Source organism: Schistocerca piceifrons, chromosome X, assembly GCF_021461385.2.
Source record: "Schistocerca piceifrons isolate TAMUIC-IGC-003096 chromosome X, iqSchPice1.1, whole genome shotgun sequence".
Lineage (NCBI taxonomy): Eukaryota > Metazoa > Arthropoda > Insecta > Orthoptera > Acrididae > Schistocerca > Schistocerca piceifrons.
Genome location: NC_060149.1, coordinates 86,366,391 through 86,385,644, shown reverse-complemented (window position 1 = coordinate 86,385,644; position 19,254 = coordinate 86,366,391). Strand labels below are relative to the sequence as shown.

General features: G+C 42.8%; 1 protein-coding gene across 1 annotated transcript in view; it reads right to left on the bottom strand.

The window, feature by feature from the left end:
• Positions 1-19,254, bottom strand: part of LOC124723110 (caspase activity and apoptosis inhibitor 1-like) — a 248,694-nt gene that overhangs the window by 56,465 nt on the left and 172,975 nt on the right. The window contains exon 5 of the mRNA XM_047248291.1: positions 6,811-6,873. Coding sequence (XP_047104247.1) covers positions 6,811-6,873 — 63 coding nt within the window. The remainder of the gene's footprint in view (positions 1-6,810; positions 6,874-19,254) is intronic.

The window sequence follows — 19,254 nt, the reverse complement described above, 5'->3', positions numbered from 1 at the left end:
TTACAAGCACATCTTTTGTCCTGTAGCCCAAACCCTCCATGAAAAATCCAGTGACTTTCAGTTTTTTATGTGAGAATGTGTAGGGCACTTTTGGTGAGTTATGTTGAGCAAACACAGCTCTCAAAACACCACAAGGCTCAATATCTTAATCTCTGAGGTAAGCAGATGATGAATCTCTCAGTATGCTGTGCACATTAAAATTTAATTGTTGCCGACATAAGCACAGGTGGCAGTCTTCCCTGTGCACATTAATGTTCCATCTTTAGCAGTAAGAATCTTTCCTGCCTTTTCGTTTTGTTATGGAAATTGACAGTTACAGTGTGGCACTATCTGACAGAATAGTTTAGTACATGAAACACTGTTCATTCTCCTTTTAGTAACATGCTGAGATGAAGTACTAGATAGCACAAAGTTTTACATAGTGGCCACAGGTGTGCAGTTTCAGGTCAATGGATTGTACACCCCACTTTCTTTACCACCACCACAAACTCTCAAATGTATGTAACGGAATTGTTCCAACCATTCACAGCACAGTTACTGGACAGAGAACAACAGTATACATTTTTCCAGCAAGATAGCACTATGCAGCATACTTGAAGAGTTTCAGTGTCAAACGTCCATGTAGCTTTCAGAGAAGAACATACAGTTTCCATAAGTTTATAGCCTCCTAGATCGCACCAACTGCCTGTCTGTCATTTTTATTTGTGGGATAATTTAAATGGTAATGTCTACAGTGACAATCTGCATAGAATTGAAGAGTTGAAAACAAACATTTACAATGTGATTGCAGAAATAATATCAAATGGCTTGGCAAAAGTTTCCAGAAACATGTTGAGATGCTGAGTTGTGTATCGAAGTTTATGGTGAACATTTTCAGCACCTCCTGTGAACTATTGATCTGCTGAATGTACAGTACATTTTTTTCATAATAACAATTTACTACTCTGTATTCTGAATTTACAATAAATGAGTGAATTATATGTATGTTGTTTGTAAGACATGAGGCCTCTTATTTTGGCCATCCTCTACAATCTAGGCTGAATGGCCATTGCCAAACTGTGGCCAAGAGCAAAGCAGAGCACCCTATGGCACAACATACAGCTGAACATAACATGCTGGATTTTAATGGCTGCTTCGTTGAAAGGGATGCCGACGTGTCCTGGGGTCCACACAAACACCACTGAATGAGGGGACCGGTCCAGGGCATGGATGGACTCCTGGATGGATGGCGAGGGTAGCACTGATTGATAGCTAGTAGGCTGCTCAAGGAGACAGTACACAGAAGAAACGATTCCTTGGAGCATGAACGGATATCCAGAAGTGCATGAGATATGGCCACCAGCTCTGCAGTGAATACACTGCAGCCATCGGCCAAGGAATGCTGTTCAATATGGCGTCTGTGGACAAAGGCATAGCCAACATTACCATCAGCCATTGAGCCACCAGTGTAAAAAACTTCAGAGCCCCGGAACACTTCAAGAATCAAGAGCAAGTGACAGTGGAGGGCTCCAATGTTAACAGAGTCCTTAGGGCCACGTAAAAGGTCCAGGCGAAGCTTCAGTCTACAGCTACACCACGGAGGTGTACGTGAATTGACCTTGAGGAGAGGTGGTACAGTCAAGGACTCCAGTTCAGACAGAAGCAATCGCACGTGAACCACAATCGTTAGCGCTGACCTGGGCCGACTATGTGGGAGGTGAACCGCCGAGGTTGGGAAAAGAAGACTGTAATTAGTATGTTCAGGAGAGCTATTAATGTGTGCAACATAACTGGCGAGCAGTTGTGCGTGTCTGATCTTCAATAGAGGGACTCCAGCCTCCACCAGTACACTTGTCACCGGACTCATCCTTAACGCTCCTGTCGCTAGTCTTAACTGCGCAATGGTGCGATGGGTCAAGCAAACGCAATGCTGAGGGTGCCGCTGAACCATAAATAACACACCCACAGTCAAGGCGGGATTGAATGAGTGCTCTGTAGAGCTGCAGCAGCATGGAGCGATCTGCACCCCAGGTGGTGTTGCTAAGGCAGCGGAGGGTATTGAGGTGCAGCCAACACTTCCATTTAAACTGACGGAGATGTGGAAGCCAAGTCAAACTAGCATCGAAAACCAAACCTAAGAATTGATAGGTCTCAACTATACTGAGTGGATCATCATTAAGGTAAAGTGTTGGTTCCTGATGAACAGCACGGCATTGACAGAAATGCATGATACACATCTTCATGGCAGAAAACTGGAAGCCATGGGCTACAGCCCATGACTGCACCATGCGGATGGTTCCCTGTAGGTGACACTCAGCAACACCAGTACTGGAGTAGCCATATGAAATGCAGAAGTCATCTGCATACAGCTGCTGATAGACCATTAACGGTCACTAAAAATAGAGACACACTCAATAGAGAGCCCTGCGAGACCCCATTCTCCTAGATATGGGAGGAAGTATGGGAGGCACCAACTTGGACCCGGAAAGTACGGAGTGATAGGAAATTTTGGATAAAGATCGGGAGTGGGCTCCGGAGACCCCACTCATACAATGTGGCAAAGATATGATGTCACCAGGTCATGTCGTATGCCACCATGTGTTGGCATCTGGAAAAGGCAGTTCAGATGGCAGACTTGAGGGACACAGTATTATCAGTGGTAGAGCAATCCTGACAGAAGCCGCCCTGGCATGGAGCCAGTAGGCCACCTGACTCCAGGACCCAACCCAACCGCCAACACACCATACATTCCACCAGCTTACAAAGAACATTGGCGAGGCTGAGAGGCTGATAGCTATCCGCATGAAGTGGGTTTTCACCCAGGTTTGAGCACTTGAATGATGGTGCTCTCCTGCCATTGCAATGGAAAGACTCCATCGCACCACATCTGGTTGAAGATGATGAGATGTCACTTGTAGTCAGATGAGAGGTGTTTAATCACCTGACTGTGGATCCCATCTGACCCAGGAGCCATGTCAGGGCAATGTGCAAGGGCATTGAGGAGCTCCCACTCCATACATGGGGCGTTATCAGATTCACCGTGGCGTATAGTGAAAGAGAGGACTTTCCCTTCCTGCCGCCATTTGAGAGTGCGAAAGGCTGGGGGTAATTCTCCAATGCAGAGGCTCCAGCATAGTGCTCAGCAAAGTGCTCAGCAATCACGTTTGCATCGGTAGATAACACACCATTTATGGTAACACTGGGAACACACGTTGGGGTCTGCTACCCTAAAATGTGTTCGATCTTTGCCCAGACTTGGGAAGCTGACATGAGGCACTCAATGGTGGAGACTTATCTCTCCCAACACTCCTGCTGCCGTCGTTTGCTAAGTTGCTGAATGCGGGCACGGAGCCGTTTAAAGGCTATGAGGTGCTCCAGGGAAGGGTGTCAGTTATGCCGCTGTAGAGCTCGTCTATGCTCCTTAATTGCCTCAGAGACTTTCGTCAACCACCGAGGGACTGCCTTATGCCAGGGGCACCCTGAAGAGCGAGGGATCGCATTTTCTGCTGCAGAAACAATTTTTGTAGTTACGTGCTCAACAACCACATCGATGATCCCGTGTGGGGGAGATTCAACAGTGACAGCAGAGGTGAGGATTTCCCAGTCCACCTTGTTTAAAGCTCATCAGGGCAGGCATCTGTGGGCATGACACCAGGGCAGTGAGAGGAAGATGGGGAAGTGGTCACTACCACACAGGTCATCATGTTACCCTCCGCCACACACCGTCAGGTGGCTTGCGGAGTATGGATGTAGATGTAGATGTGCCCTCCGGTGGATAGATGGGAGAAGTCCTGGGCTGCAAATTGATAAATCAATGGTTGAGTAACTACAATGAGCCAAACTGAAATATGTGGCAGCCCTAGTATTTAAGAGGCAGAGGTCGAACTGAGACAGTAAAGTTTCTACATCACTGCCTTGGAGAGCAAAAACTGGTACCACCACACAAGGGGTTATGGGTGTTAAAATCTCCCAAAAGTAGGAAAGGGTTAGGGAGTTGGTCAATATCTGCAGCTAATACATTCAAGGGTACTGACCCATCTGGAAGAAGAATACATTGCATAAAGTTATTTCCTGCGTCATACTTACCCTGACAGCCACAGCATCAAGAGGGGTTTGAAGGGGCACAGTGTCACTACATACTGAGTTTAGGACATAAAAGCAAACTCCACCTGACAATCAATTATAGTCGCTACAGTTCCTGTAATATCCCTTATAGCCACGGAGGGCAGGGGTCCGCATTGCCGGGAACCAGGTTTCCTGAAGGGCAATGAAGATAGCAGGTGTAAAGCTTAACAGTTGCTGTAGCTCAGTCAGAGGGTGGAAAAAATTGCGGCAATTCCACTGGAGAATGACATCGTGAGACTGGGAAGACATGGGACATTCCCTGAGGCAGTTTACACCTCGAGGTCACCTGCTGCTACCGACTTTTTGCCTGAGCAGTCTATATCCATTGTGTCTGAGGGTCTGGCGAGATCTAGGTCCTCAGCAGACGCCAGAATCTCCACCCCATCCTCTGACGCAGAGCTTGTTGGTAGCGGTGGTGTGGGTGCCACCGCAATTTCCTTGGTCTTAGAGGCCTTCTTTTTGGATTTCTTTCGTTGTTCCTTGGGTTTCCCTGGCTGGGAGGATTTCACTGGCTCAGTCTCCGGGACTGAGGATGAACGTGAAGCCCTACGACCAGCAGCTTTTGAGCTCTTCAGCCACTGGTGGGTGTCATCTTTCCCACTAGCAGAAACCTGGGAAGGGAGTGACCCAAGGGACCCCTTCCTAGTGAGAGAAGCTGAAGAAGACTTATACTTCTGTGGCTTAGAAGTGGGGATGGACATCCCCGATGGTTGGGGGTAGGTGTTGCTCCCCAAGCTTGTGGTGCGGGAGCAACAGGGAGGGAAGTGGCCCCCACCATCAAGGGGGCAGGTGTAGTCTTCCGGCTCTGAGAGGTGACGGGAGATAGCGGAGCTGATGGTGCCAGAACTGTTGTAGCGGTGGCATAAGACAATGTCATACATACAGGATGCAGGTGTTCAAATTTTGTCATAGCCTCAATGTAGGTCAGTTGGTCCAGGGTCTTGTACTTCACGATTTTCCTTTTTTTCAGGAGAATCCTGCAGTCTGGCGAGCAAGGCAAATGGCGCTCTCCGCAGCGGACAGAGATGGGAGGCGAGGCACATGGAGTATTGGGATGTGATGGGTGTCCGCAATCTCGACATGTGACGCTGGAAGTACAGCAGGAAGACATATGGCCAAACTTCCAGCACTTAAAGCACTGCATCGGGGGGAGAGATATAGGGCTTTACATTACAGTGGTAGACCATCACCTTGACCTCCTTGGGCAATCTATCACCCTCGAAGGCGAAGATGAAGGCACCGGTGGCAACCTGATTATCCCTCGGACCCTGGTGGACATGTCGGACAAACTGTACACCTCACCGTTCTAAACTGGAGCACAGCTCATCATCAGACTGCAAAAGATGGTCCCTGTGAAATGTGATACAATGAACCATACTTAAGCTCTTATGGGACATGATGGTTACAGAAACATCCGCCAGCTTTTCACAAGCGAGCAACGTCTGTGACTGGGCAGAGAATGTTGTTTTGATCAAGACTGACCCAGATCTCATTTCGGACAATCCCTCCACCTCCCAAAACTTGCCCTCTAAATGCTGAACAAAGAACTGAGGCTTCATCGTCGTGAAAGATTCCTCATCAGCTCTCAAACATACAAGGTAAGTCCCAATGCCCCAGGGGGATGGGCACCTACCCCTTGGCATACATGGGGAGTCAATGGCGCAGGCATCAGCAGAGTGATCCCTGTGTGGTCAGGGGGCACAAACAACATGGCACATGGCAGCCCCACCACAACGGACTGGCTAGCATGCTGGGTATCAGGTGTAACCAAGCAAACAAGTCCATTATCATCGTCAGCGTAGAAAACGATACTACACAGTTGATGGAAAAATACGCACCCAGGAGGGAGACCTCGAACAACAGTTGGAGAATGAACAGAAGTGCAGATCCACGTCAATGAAGGATGCGATAGGTCTCAGCGCATGATGGACACGGTGCACCATGTAAGACACCTTTCCCCAATTGGCTCGCTCTTCAGGAACATTTTGAAAAATGGAGGTCAAACTCTACAGGGGGACTCTTTTGACAGGCACGAATACCTCGGGCCTATTCTTACCCCCTGACCCGCAAGGGGTTATTGTGAATATTCCAAGCAACTAACCCTGGTAACTGGATGTATTGTTTCAGGGACACTTAACAGAACTTAAATTGATGAAGAACCTTACTGTATTAACATGTGGAGAGAAAGTGAGAAATACCTTAACTTTTAGGCAGAGTGTTGCTGTGCAGTTTTGAGAAGCACCTTTGATAAGTTTCCATGGAACAATGTTTAAAGGAAGATGCAAAATAGAAACCACAGTAAAGAAATAAAGTTTGTTTCTAACATGATGGCTCTTTAATTTAGATAGCTGGAGTTTTTGTCTTAATTATGTACTCTCTTGTAATACATTCCGCTTACTATGTACTGTCACCAAAACACGATTAAGTGAAAACTGCAGTATACTAACAGATGACAACAGTGCACCAATCACTTATAAGAAAATCATTGTATATTATGTCTGTCTCCTTTGTGACTACAGCTTCTGCTTTTAAGCAAAATCCAAACTCAAAGTCAGATTTATCAGAGATGTACACCAACTACAGACTGACACTGAAAACAGGTATGTTTTAACAATATGTACCAGTTACAATCTTCCCAAAGCAGTTAAATATTTTTTAACAAATATTTTCATTCACTTACAAAAATATACAGAATACATAACTTACCGATTTCCATACTGCTTGTGGTTTTCTCATCCTCCGAACTTGATGATTCATCCCACTTATTACCTGGAAGAAATCGCACTCATTTATTCAGTTACTACAGATGATAGCTACTACTGAATATGTGTATGACTACCATCAAACTTTCCAGAACAAATATCAAGAATCAAAAACCTTTGTAAGTGAATCAAGAAAACAATTCAGTTAAAAAATACATTTTCAGCATAAACTGGAATCCACAGAATCAAAGATCAAATTGTGATACAAAAACTGCATACATGATGCACAAACTTGTAAATCCTAACAAGTAGTGCATTCAGTGTATAACAATAGCTGTCAGATTAACTGGAATCCAAATTCAAATCATATCTGCTCAACAACTCCATCTACTCCAAAGAAGAGTTACTCAATGTGCAACACTATTGTGTGTGTTTCATTCATATTCAGCCTGACAAAAAAAAAGTGAAGCACCAACAGAGGGAGGAAGAAACAGAAACAAACATCACAGGTTGAGAGGGTATATAATGTTATTTCAGTGATTACAAAATTGAGTCAAAATTTAAACAGAACTTGACAGCATGAGCCCACTTATCAGTATGATGTTGCAACCGCAACCTGTGAAGGACATGGAGAGAGTACTTCCAGCCGTACAATGTATGAGTGTCGTTCAATAAGTAACGCCCCACATTTTTAAAAAAAATCATTAATATACATAGACGTTCTTGTTGTTGCTGCACATTTGATGTTTGTTCTGTGCGACACTGAAGTTTTGAACTGTTTGGCACATGGCAGAGCCATAGTACAGTGTCAAAATAGCATCTACATACGACTCACATTACAAGCAGTGTGCTGTTATTGAATTCTAGTGTGCAGAAAAAGAAAGCGTTGTGAAAATCCATAAACATTTGTGTGCAGTGTATGGTGATGCTGCAGTTCATAGGAGTACAGTTGGGTGATGGGTAAATAAAGTTACAGCCTCAGGAAATGCTGAAACAGAGCTCCTTGATCAGCCATGCTCAGATCATCCTGTCACAGCCAATGCTCCAGACATGCTGAATCGTGCGGATGCCATTATTCATGCCAAGTGGCCCATCAAAACTCGACAATTGGCTCTACAGTTGTCGGTCAGCATTGGAAGTGCATCTGGAATGATCAAGACACTCAGATATTCAGAGATGTGCTAATGAAGGGTTCCATGAATGCTCACAGTGGACCACAAGATTCAAAGAAAGGCCACTTGATCTGAATTATTGGAGTGTTTTGAGATCAACAGAGAGACCTTTCTGTCACTGATCATTACAGGGGACATGCAGTGAAAACAAGGCTACACCTACAGGGCAAGAGCTTTTACCAGCAGTGAATACATGCTCTTCCACAATGTTGGTGTACGGCCATAGAACATGATGGAGACTATGTAGAAAAAGAGGACAGGGACAAGACATACTGATGTATGAGAGAAAAATGTGGGCCATTACTTATTGAACAACTTTCTTATTACGGTTTCTTCTAGTTCCATTCACATTGGGAGAATGGGAAAAATGTTTGCTTATATGTATCTGTGTGTGCCATCATTAGTTTAATCTTGATTTCACTGTCTTTACGGGAGTGAGATGTAATGGGTTGCTGTATATTTCTAGATTCCACACGTGCTCTGCTGGTTCTTGAAACTGCAGGTAGGCTCTCATGGGATAGTTGGCATCCATCTTCAAGCCTTTGCCACTTCTGGCTTTACAGTGTACCTTTGATTCTGTCCCCTGGGTCTAAGAAACCTCTGACCATTTGTGTTTTTTGGTATGGGTCCCATATACACTTGAGCAGTATTCTAAGGTGATTTTCACAATTGTTTCCTGAGCAATCCCCTTTCTAGACTGACTGCATTTTCTCAGTATCCTACCAACAAACCGAAGTCTGGCACCTGCTTCCTCCACAACTGAACCCATATGAAAATTCCATTTCATATTTCTTCAAGTTGTATGGGTTGACCGATTCCCATTGTGACTCAGTGATATTTTACTAACAGGATATTACAGTTTTGCATTTAGTGAAGTGCAAAAGTTTACATTCCTGAACTTTTAAAGCAAGTTGTTCATCTATGCACCACTTTGAAATCTTCTCAATATATGACTGCATACCATATTTGTGCAAATTTTCTCAGACAGTACTTCTTTACAGATAACCACATCAGCAACAAAAAGTCTGAGGTTACTATTAATATTTTCTGCCAGGTCATTAACGTACAACATTAACAGCAAGGGTTCCAACATACTTCTCTGGGGCATGCCTAAAGCTGCTTATACATCTATCAGTGCCCCAACTTTCTGTGCAATGAGAACTCAATAATACAGCCCTGGATCTGCAATTTTTAATTTTCTGCTTATTCTCCTAATTTGTTTACATACTGCAAGTACTGTAATAATTAACAAGTGATACAAGAAATAATGTTCTTATTCCCACTCAAGCAAAACAGTCTAAATGGCAATATGTAGCATGGCAAGAAGTTTTGCTAAGGTCGGTGAGAGGCTGCTGTCAGGTGCAACAACCTGTGCGAGGCTCCTCATACATGCACAGATTTTGTACATGTGGTGTAGCTACAATATGCACACAGTAGAAATGTTCAAAGCTGTATTTTGATATTTCTCGTGTGCAAGGGGGAAACACAGGTGGGTAGGGGAGGGGGGCTGAAGAACCTGAACAAATGAGATTAAAAGCATGGTGGATTAAGACAACTGTGGAACTACCACATCTAATTCTCCTCACTAATTAACTATTACCTACCATATCTTTAAAGCATGTCACTGCAAACATGGCATATCGCTGGGACACTGGGAACTATCATGCAATCAACTGGAAAAATTCAACCAGAATGGCTCTAAACCAGTAGCAGTAGCAGCCATAACCATTGCTGATAAGCCATAGCAAGTTAGACTACACAATTTAAAAGAATTACGCTGTTAGCTACTGTAATTACAACAAAGGATCATCATCATCATCATCTAAGACCGATTATGCCTTTCAGCGTTCAGTCTGGAGCATAGTCCCCCTTATAAAATTCCTCCATGATCCCCTATTCAGTGCTAACATTGGTGCAGCAATTTAAAAATTTTTACTTATTCTGTATACACAGTATAGTGGAAAGTGTTGTGGTATAGACATAGAGAACTGCAGGGACAAGCAAATTTGGGACATGGTATTCCAATTACCGCCCTGAAGTCATGGAGCTGATGACACAGCTGACCTGCAATGTGCCCCACACATTATGCCAGTTGGTGATGCATTCCTCCACCACCAGACAGTCAATCATCAGGGCATTATTTATACCCACTGATGAAGCCACAAGACAGATTCAATGTGGCGACCATAACTAGATGGCTGCTGTGCAGCTGTAAACTCCAGCATATGTTGGACAGCTGTCGTCATCATCATCATCATCATCATCATCATCCTCATCATCCTGCCATTTGTAAACCAAGGTCCGGAGTTTCAGGACATTGTGCCGCCCACCTTCATACTGCTACCTTCGCACGGCCACAGCTGGCTGTGCTAAGCACAGTTGCGTCGGCCTGTAACAAGAATACTGCACTAGCTTAAACTGGTGCTACTAAGCACTGTGTAAGCATGCTGCCTCCCACAATGTGCATGACCTTCAGGCATGTCCACCACTGGCACACTGACATGAAGATGCCATGGATTGATTCCAGGCAGTGTTACCAGACAAGAGTGTGCACCTGTATCTCCCCTATAGCTTGTTGCAACAATAGAGTTTTTAAGCAGCCCACTGCACCCACAATACCCAGATGGGAGAGGCAAATGTTATCCTGACAAACAAGAAGAATGGCTCCTCTAGTGCCCACACCCCAGGTCTCTACAAGTGGTGTCAGAAACAAGATTGGAGGGAGTGCTACCATCATTGTCAATACTGTCAAGTGTAAGTAGCAGCATGTATGTTCTATAACTACTCATGAGTTCCTTGTACATGTTGTTCCTGGATTTGTGTCCATCCTCTTCCCTCTGTCCTTTAGAAATACCATACTTAAATCTGGAATAGATATGGTTGTGGTACCGGCCTGCATTGACACCCATGTAGACTACACCAGGTACTAAAAAGGGTGTTTCAGCATGGGTCAATACCTGGTGCCTCAGAACCACTTGTGCTATTGATCTATAAGTGTTATAATTTCATGTACTCCATGTGCACTGTTGCAACAATGGATCTTGAGTGAATTTGAAACCTCTAAAAGGGTGTACTAACTTTTTCTTTCCAACAGTGTATTTTGGGTTAGTCAAACATCTACCCTGTCCTCTGGAATTTTATCATCTTCCCAACTTTCATTTAACCTTATCTGATTGCAGCTTTCAGGACCCTCATTACACTGGACACTCAGATTATTAAGTTTTCCAAGTAAAGGTAAACCCTCATTTTCCAAATATCAGCTGTCAGATGTGTCATACCTTTCTAGCAACTGTATACTTACTTTCACTTCTTGCAGAGGATTCCTCAAGTAGTATTTCTGCAGTTCGAAACTGTATCGCTATTGCTTGTGTTAGTACCACTACTTTATTAATAGTTCTTCAAACTAGCATTTCTATCTGTCTTTCGTATGTTTAAGTCCCATTAATAGTTTCCAGTTTCTAATTGTACTAATCTTTTTTTTTCCATTTATGCAGCTTTTACATGCTCAGAAAGATGCCCTTGTGTCTGTCTGTCTTGCCATTTCCTATTTTATTCAGAACTTCCCACTGATCAAGGTAGTGCAGTGGTAAGACACTGCTCTTGCATTTTGAAGGATAGCTGTTCAACTCCACGAGCAGCCATCCAAATTTTCATTTTCCATGGTTTTCCTAAATTGCTTAAGCTGAATGCCATGATGGTTCCTTTGAAAAGGACACAGCCAATTTCCTTCTCCTATCCAAGCTTGAGAACTGTCCCTAATGACATTATCGAGAGAACACTAAACTCTAATCATCTCTCCTTTTCAAAATTTCCTTAACTGAAATTCCATTTTCTTTTTATGGCAGAGAAACAAGCTTTATGGTTTTGGGTTAAGGAGGATTTGTTTTTATTATCGGGATTTTGTAGGAATTTCATTCTTATTATCTTTCCATTAACAGAAGCTTCAGCACATTCCTCATCAAACCATGTACATGTATACCTGCATTGAGGTATTTTATGTCGTACCTCCTAAGCATGTCAGTTCTGTTCAATTGTAGTATTTGGTTGGCTATTTGCAGAGGAACTTGTGCTACTTTTATTTATCTAATCTTTTATGAATTTCTGAGATATTACAAGATTTTGGAGCACAATATAAATCTAGTTGCAGGAGTATTGCTTGCAACTCAGCGTTATATGGTCAAAATGCTTGTATTTGTAGCACCGAACAGGGTTAGATACATAAGACCCAACCCCAGGTCAAAGAAACTCTTAGATTAGCTTATATTTAGTTTTCATTCCACAGACCCAAAAAATGAGATGATTCTTACGTGTGAGGAACATGTCAGAAAGTTTAACATAAAAACATAAAACATTTGAATATAATACTTACCACCCAGATCATTTGTCAGGAGATTGTCAAAATACGTGAATACAATGCTCTAAACTGGAATAGCTAATATTTACAGAATTACATGCTGTCAGAATGAAACATTGTTATGCACTATTAATAAATTTATCACAAATCAATACCTAATCTTGACTGTTGTGACCAAGTGATGTCAAAACTGAAGTCTAACAGACAGTTTTACTTAAGCTGGTTTAACAGTCTCTGTTAAGATATTCATCTATGGAACAGGAGGAGTTGCCTATCAAAAAGTCTTTCAAACACTGTTTAAACCATGCTTTATCTGAAACCAAGTTTTTCATTCTTGCTGGCAATTTATTGAGAATCTGTGTTCCCGAATATTGGTCCCCTTTTTGGACCAAGGTAAGTGATTTTAGGTCTTTATGTAGATTGTTTTTATTCCCAGTATTGATCCTATGTATTGAGCTATTGGTTGGAAATAAAGATATGTTACTTGCAACAAATTTCACAAAGGAATAAATATATTGAGAAGCAGTGGTTAGAATACAAAGTTCCTTGAACAGGTTTCTACATGATGTTCTTGAATTTACACCACAAACAATTCTTATCACATGCTTTTGCACCCTAAAAACTTTTGCTCAGTTTGATGAGTTACCCCATAATATTATCCCGTATGACACAATAGACTGAAAGTAAGCAAAGTATGAAAGTTGTTTTTATATTTGTATCTCCTATATCTGAAATCATTCTCACTGCAAATACAGACTTGTTTACTGACTTGTTTAGGTGCTTAAGCAATTCTGTGGTATGCACTTCCCAACTGAATTTATTATTGAGTTGTAATCTCAGAAATTTAACACTGTCAACCTCTTTGAACTACATATCTTCATCTGTTATACACATGCTGAAAGGCAATCTCTTCCAGCTTCTGAATGGCATATAGTGGGTTTTCTCAAAGTTTCACGACAGTGAATTAGCTTTGAACCATTTATTAATGTCAATAAAAATTTGATTAGCAACTATATCTAAATCTGTACTTGACTTGCTACTTATTACAATGTTTGTCATCAGCAAACAAAACAAATTTAGCATCTGGCAATGTAACAGACGAGAGGTCACTAATGTACATAAGATAAAGCAATGGACCCAAGATGGAACCTTGAGGAACACCATATGTAATTAATTCCCAATCAGATGAAGACACTGCTTATGGCACAGGTATTTCACAACACCACCCTTCTTTCCTGTTAGATAGATAAGACTCAAACCACTTCACAGCATTGCCAGTGACACCATAATATTCTAATTTACTTAAGAGACTGTTGTAGTTCACACAGTCAAAGGCTTTTGACAGGTCACAGAAAATGCCAGTAGCCTCTAATTTATTATCTAATGAATTAAGTACATTCTAACTGTATGTGTGAATAGCTTTCTCCATATCAGGACCCTTATGAAATCCAAATTGTGACTTGGACAATATATTATTTGCAGTCAGATGCTTAAGGAGACGCTTGAACACAATCTTTTCAAATCCTTTTGACAAAGCCAGCGAAAGTTAAGTTGTTCAATAGTTTGATGGTATCTCTTTATCGCCCTTGTAAACAGGCTTAGCTTTAGCATATTTTAGCCAGTCTGGAAATGTTCCACTGATAAGAGATTGAGTACACAAATAACTTAAAATAGAACTCAACTTGCATTAGCACTCTTTGATTAACTTCGTTGGTATGTTATCATAACCACTGAAATACTTAGATTTTAATGATTTTATGATGGCTGCTGCTACTTTGAAGACGTGTCATTTCCATTTTACTGACATTATTTTTGAAGACTGGTCTGCCATTGTGTGTTCGGGCAACACTGAAGAATTGAAGGTCACAAAGACGGTGGCTGTCTTCTCAGTTTCTCCATTATTCCTGTGTGTGCTTTGCTCCATATTCCCTATCCCTTGTGATACCCATTCTTCTTTCTTCGGCTCTGTTACACCCACGTCCATAATGTCGCAATATGTGGCCGTACCCTTGCTGGAGTTAAGGGTGTTATGTAACTCAAAAATTATGCTTTAGTCATCTAGTTTCTGTGACTTCCTAAGTCCTTCCACTTGCTTTGCCCTGTCAGTCCCCACCAGCAAAGAACCATTGCTTGATAGATTTGAAGGTACCAAGCAAGCCCTTATGGATACAGAAGGGGGACACTTTTTCGAACATCCTCTCCTTCCTCTTGATCACTGCAAAAATATTCTGGTTTAGATTAGATTTACTTTCATTCCAATTGATCCGTAGTGAGGAGGTCCTCCAGGATGTAGAACATGTCAGAAAAACAATAATACACGACAAATATTTACAACTCAAACAAATAAGCTAATGTACCATTCCACAGGTCCTAAGTGGAATGATCGTTATTTTTTAGTGAACACTATATCAAAGAATCATTTTACAAAAACTAATGCACTGAATTTAAAATGAAAACTGTTTATTTATTTATTTATAAGGTAATCAACGTGTAATACAACTACTATAATACTTATTTACAATGAACACATTACTGCACTGAAATTGTGCAGAAGTTATATTGTGTGTGTGTGTGTGTGTGTGTGTGTGTGTGTGTGTGTGTTATTGTTATTGTTTCTATCAACGTACCAACGCTTTTGTTTGGTAAGTTACAGAATCTTGGTACGTTGATAGAAACAATAACAAACACAAACACAAACACAAACACACACACACACACACACACACACAAATTTCAAGCTTTCGCAACCCACGGTTGCTTCATCAGGAAACAGGGAAGGAGAGGGAAAGACAAAAGGTTGTGGGTTTTAAGGGAGAGGGTAAGGAGTCATTCCACTCCCGAGAGCGGAAAGACTTACCTTGGTGGGAAAAAGGGACAGGTATACACTCGCACACACACACATATCCATCTGCACATAACAGACACAAGCAGACATATGTAAAGGCAAAGAGTTTGGGTAGAGATGTCAGTCGAAGCGGAAGTACAGAGGCAAAGATGTTATTGAATGACAGGTGAGGTATGAGCGGCGGCAACTTGAAATTAGCGGAGGTTGAAGCCTGGTGGGTAACGGAAAGAGAGGATATATTGAAGGGCAAGTTCCCATCTCCGGAGTTCTGATAGGTTGGTGTCAGTGGGAAGTATCCAGATAACCTGGACGGTGTAACACTGTGCCAAGATGTGCTGGCCGTGCACCGAGGCATGTTTAGCCACATGGTGATCCTCATTACCAACAAACACTGTCTGCCTGTGTCCGTTCATGCGAATGGACAGTTTGTTGCTGGTCATTCCCACATAGAAAGCTTCACAGGGCAGTTGGTAAATCACATGGGTGCTGTCACACGTGACTCTGCCTTTGATCGTGTACACCTTCCGGGTTACAGGACTGGAGTAGGTGGTGGTGGGAGGGTGCATGGGACAGGTTTTACATCGGAGGTGGTTACAAGGGTAGGAGCCAGAGGGTAGGGAAGGTGGTTTGGGGATTTCATAGGGATGAACCAAGAGGTTACGAAGGTTAGGTGGACGGTGGAAAGACACTCTTGGTGGAGTGGGGAGGATTTCATGAAGGATAAATCTCATTTCAGGGCAGGATTTGAGGAAGTCGTATCCCTGCTGGAGAGCCACATTCAGAGTCTGATCCAGTCCCGGAAAGTATCCTGTCACAAGTGGGGTACTTTTGGGATTCTTCTGTGGGAGGTTCTGGGTTTGGGGGGATGAGGAAGTGGCTCTGGTTATTTGCTTCTGTACCAGGTCGGGAGGGTAGTTGCGGGATGCGAAAGCTGTTTTCAGGTTGTTGGTGTAATGGTTCAGGGATTCAGGACTCCACCTCAAAAAACTATCCAATCTTATGGTTTCCCACCTCCGGAAAGGCAACTCACTCACCCTCTCCAACCTTTCCAGCAAACCTCAACCTCCTCTCACTGTACACAAACCCAGTCTCTCCCATCTACTCAATCTCCCACCTCCAGCTCCACTCCACCCAAAACCTCAAAATTCTAATCAATACTATCTGGAACCACAACACCCCAATTCAGTAGTTAACCTTTCCTCCAAACCTCTCTCCTAATCCGAAACCTCTGTCCTATCCAAAGGCCTCACCTTCAGCCCTACTCCCAGATTCAACCAAACAGCCCTCGTCAAAGATTTACTGTCCTACACTCGTACTCTCTGCTGGAAATATCACTTTGCCACAAAGAAAAATAACCCTGATCCTACTCCTAATGATCCAACTCCCCAAGACACTATCCAAATTGAACCCTGCCTGGAACAGTTCAGTCCTCCGTCACAGCGGGACCCACCTCCTCTTCCTCAAAATCACCCTCTCCAAACCTTCCAGGAATTTCTCACTTCCAGCATTGCCTCTCAATCCTTCTTGAAAAACCTTAATTCTATTCCCAACATCATCACAGCTGAAGCCCAGGCTATCCGTGATCTGAAGGCTGACCGATCCATCGTCATTCTTCCGGCGGACAAGGGTTCCACGACCGTGGTACTTGATCATCGGGAGTGTGTGGCTGAAGGACTGCGTCAGCTTTCAGACAACACTACATACAAAGTTTGCCAAGGTAATCCCATTCCTGACGTCCAGGCGGAGCTTCAAGGAATCCTCAGAACCTTAGGCCCCCTACAAAACCTTTCACCTGACTCCATCAACCTCCTGACCCCACCGACACCCCGCACCCCTACCTTCTACCTACTTCCTACTTCCTAAAATTCACAAACCCAATCATCCCGGCCGCCCCATTGTAGCTGGTTACCAAGCCCCCACAGAACGTATCTCTGTCTACGTAGATCAACACCTTCAACCCATTACATGCAGTCTCCCTTCCTTCATCAAAGACATCAACCACTTTCTCGAATGCCTGGAATCCTTACCCAATCTGTTACCCCCGGAAATCATCCTTGTAACCATTAATGCCACTTCCTTATACACAAATATTCCGCATGTCCAGGGCCTCGCTGCAATGGAGCACTTCCTTTATTTATTAATTTATTGTTCCGTGGGACCACATTAAGGAGAAGTCTCCATGGTCATGGAACGAATCAATACATCAAATTACAACACGATTGTAGAAACAGATAAAATGAAATATAAGAAACATATTCAGGCGACACGTCGTTAGTTTAAATAAAGAAAATCAAGAATGTAACACTGGAATTTGCTTAATTTTTTAGCTCTTCCAGGAGCTCCTCGACAGAGTAGAAGGAGTGAGCCATGAGGAAACTCTTCAGTTTCGACTTAAAAGCGTTTGGGCTACTGCTAAGATTTTTGAGTTCTTGTGGTAGCTTATTGAAAATGGATGCAGCAGAATACTGCACTCCTTTCTGCACAAGAGTCAAGGAAGTGCATTCCACATGCAGATTTGATTTCTGCCTAGTATTAACTGAGTGAAAGCTGCTAACTCTTGGGAATAAGCTAATATTGCTAACAACAAACGACATTTCTCTTCTTCAGAAACGCTTTCCTTGCCATTGCCAGCCTACATTTTATATCCTCTCTACTTCGACCATCATCAGTTATTTTGCTCCCCAAATAGCAAAACTCCTTTACTACTTTAAGTGCCTCATTTCGTAATCTAATTCCCTCAGCATCACCCGACTTAATTCGGCTACATTCCATTATCCTTGTTTTGCTTTTATTGATGTTCATCTTATATCCTCCTTTCAAGACACTGTCCATTCCATTCAACTGCTCTTCCAAGTCCTTTGCTGTCTCTGACAGAATTACAATGTCATCGGCGAACCTCAAAGTTTTTATTTCTTCTCCATGAATTTTAATACCTACTCCGAATTTTTCTTTTGTTTCCTTTACTGCTTGCTCAATATACAGATTGAACAACATCGGGGAGAGGCTACAGCCCTGTCTCACTCCCTTCCCAACCACTGCTTCCCTTTCATGCCCCTCGATTCTTATAACTGCCATCTGGTTTCTGTACAAATTGTAAATAGCCTTTCGCTCCCTGTATTTTACCCCTGCCACCTTCAGAATTTGAAAGAGAGTATTCCAGTCAACATTGTCAAAAGCTTTCTCTAAGTCTACAAATGCTAGAAACATAGGTTTGCCTTTCCTTAATCTTTCTTCTAAGATAAGTCGTAAGGTCAGTATTGCCTCACGTGTTCTAGTGTTTCTACGGAATCCAAACTGATCTTCCCCGAGGTTGGCTTCTACTGGTTTTTCCATTCGTCTGTAAAGAATTCGTGTTAGTATTTTGCAGCTGTGACTTATTAAGCTGATAGTTCGGTAATTTTCACATCTGTCAACACCTGCTTTCTTTGGGATTGGAATTATTATATTCTTCTTGAAGTCTGAGGGTATTTCGCCTGTTTCATACATCTTGCTCACCAGATGGTAGAGTTTTGTCAGGACTGGCTCTCCCACGGCCGTCAGTAGTTCCAATGGAATATTGTCTACTCCGGGGGCCTTGTTTCGACTCAGGTCTTTCAGTGCTCTGTCAAACTCTTCACGCAGTATCATATCTCCCATTTCATCTTCATCTACATCCTCTTCCATTTCCATAATATTGTCCTCAAGTACATCGCCCTTGTATAGACCCTCTATATACTCCTTCCACCTTTCTGCTTTCCCTTCTTTGCTTAGAACTGGGTTTCCATCTGAGCTCTTGATATTCATACAAGTCGTTCTCTTATCTCCAAAGGTCTCTCTAATTTTCCTGTAGGCGGTATCTATCTTACCCCTAGTGAGATAGGCCTCTACATCCTTACATTTGTCCTCTAGCCATCCCTGCTTAGCCATTTTGCACTTCCTGTCGATCTCATTTTTGAGACGTTTGTATTCCTTTTTGCCTGTTTCACTTACTGCATTTTTATATTTTCTCCTTTCATCAATTAAATTCAATATTTCTTCTGTTACCCAAGGATTTCTACTAGCCCTCGTCTTTTTACCTACTTGATCCTCTGCTGCCTT